The following is a 1,829-nucleotide window of genomic DNA, read 5'->3' as shown; positions in this document are numbered from 1 at the left end:
GAGGAGTGTCATATCAGCATCCCGTTGACTTGCCTTCCTCCTCTGCCTCACGAATAGTAACCTGTCAGGTAAAAAAGAACCCATGAGTGTATAGAAGGTTTTTGTTGTGAATTGTTTCAAGTGGAACAAACGGTAAGGCAGTAGGTTATACTCTATTACTGTAGACCTACTGTATATCAATTGAAGATGTTTCGGCGCTCAATACATTGAACCAAGTAGGTGTTGACATGGTTATAGTACTGCGACACAACATGTTCCGTGACACTAGGCAGTGCAAATTCCATGCCAACTTGCAAAATGTTCTCCCTCAGTGCATTGAGAGTCACTCCTTCTTGCCTGGCGTGGGCCGCGTTGCACCGTGGAGCTTCACGGTGGAGGTACTGCTTCAGGTATGATTTAAACACAGAGAAACAGTTTTCTATGTGGTTCAAGCAAGGAGAGTATGGAGGGAGAAATTTAAAATTCAGCTCGGGATAGACTGCTGCGATACCGTTGTGAATTGGAGCGTTGTCTAGAACAAGTATGGATCTTGCGTCTCCGATTATAATCGGATTTCATCGCATCACTTGCAGCAATAATTATTGCTGCAAGTGATGCGATGAAATCACTGAATACTTCCTTCGTCACTGAACCATAGTGAATTTCGTGATAGAGTATTCCACAGTGTTCAGCTATCGCAGCAATCACTGTCGTGTTTCTGCCACGCTGTCCACCAACGGCGCGATGCACACGCTCCCCGCGTCTTGCCCTGCCGTACGTCCTCTTGGTCCACAGATTGAACCCTGGAAATGAAACATCAGTGTATGTAGTCATACTGTAATGTAATTAAACATTAACACAAGGAAAGTTGTACGATGCATCAAACTGAGATCAATATTAAGTACTCACTCGTTACATACAGTTTACTTAAGTAATTATGTAGTACATACTACAGATAGTTGAAAAGTGGTTACATAATTACATACCTGTCTCATCAATGTATACTAGTTGCTGCTGTAGACCCGTCGCCAGCATCCACGTAGCGTACGCGTGTCTCGCCTCCTTTACTGCGGGAGAATTTCTTTCTGCTGGGAAGTCACGGGACATTTTCAGTGATATCAGCTCCCCCTCCAAATAACGCGAAAGCGTTACCTCACTGAAATGTGGTTTTGTAGGAAATATATCCATGACCTCCTCCTTTATCTCTCTCAAGGTCATCATAGGGTTTGCTTCAAGCAGCATCACTATTAGATCCAGAGTTTCATTGTCGATGATCTTGTGTCTGCCTCCTGCGTGAGCCGCTTCAACCCTGTTTTCGCGTTGGTATACTCGCACAATGGAGCATGCCGTGGTGCGCTGAACTCCAAGGGCTGCTGCAACTACGAGGAAATCTTGTTCGGCTCTGTAGGCCTCGATAATGCGCTCGCGATCTGTAGCACTTGTTATTCGGTGCCTCCGTGGCATGCTGGAGGGGCTCGGCGACGAACTGTATACTGGAGAAGCTGCACACACTCGTAATGAAAATACTGAGTGTGTAGCACACCATCTCGACTCAGTGATTCGTTACTTGCTTCAAAAGTTCGAATTAGATCAACTAGTCTTTCGATCTACGAAAAACACCAAAACATAAACTTTTTGCATAGTTATGATGTTTTAAAGATTGTTACTTAGTTTTGTAAAATGTTGAAAGTATTAGTGAATTGTCAATGAAGAATGAGACGATTGTTGAAAGCAAGTAAACATTGTCACGTGTTGAACGACTGTTGAAAAGTTTTGGATGATTGTTGAACGGAAAGTAAAGATTGTTATTAATCAAGTGTAAGAATGTTGATTCCATTCGAAGATGTTGA

General features: G+C 43.3%; 1 protein-coding gene across 1 annotated transcript; it reads right to left on the bottom strand.

The window, feature by feature from the left end:
- Nucleotides 1–222: 222 nt before the first annotated feature.
- LOC121878095 lies at nucleotides 223–1,476 on the bottom strand. The gene is made up of 2 exons (XM_042384090.1): nucleotides 966–1,476; nucleotides 223–782 (listed from the first exon to the last, which is right to left on the bottom strand). The coding sequence occupies exons 1-2, from the start codon at nucleotides 1,441–1,443 to the stop codon at nucleotides 457–459; spliced, it is 804 nt and encodes a 267-aa protein (XP_042240024.1). The 5' UTR covers nucleotides 1,444–1,476; the 3' UTR covers nucleotides 223–456.
- Nucleotides 1,477–1,829: the final 353 nt, after the last annotated feature.

Source organism: Homarus americanus, unplaced genomic scaffold, assembly GCF_018991925.1.
Source record: "Homarus americanus isolate GMGI-L3 unplaced genomic scaffold, GMGI_Hamer_2.0 scaffold33468, whole genome shotgun sequence".
NCBI lineage: Eukaryota > Metazoa > Arthropoda > Malacostraca > Decapoda > Nephropidae > Homarus > Homarus americanus.
Note: the sequence above shows the minus strand (reverse complement) of the source record. Positions and strands in the feature narration are given on the sequence as shown.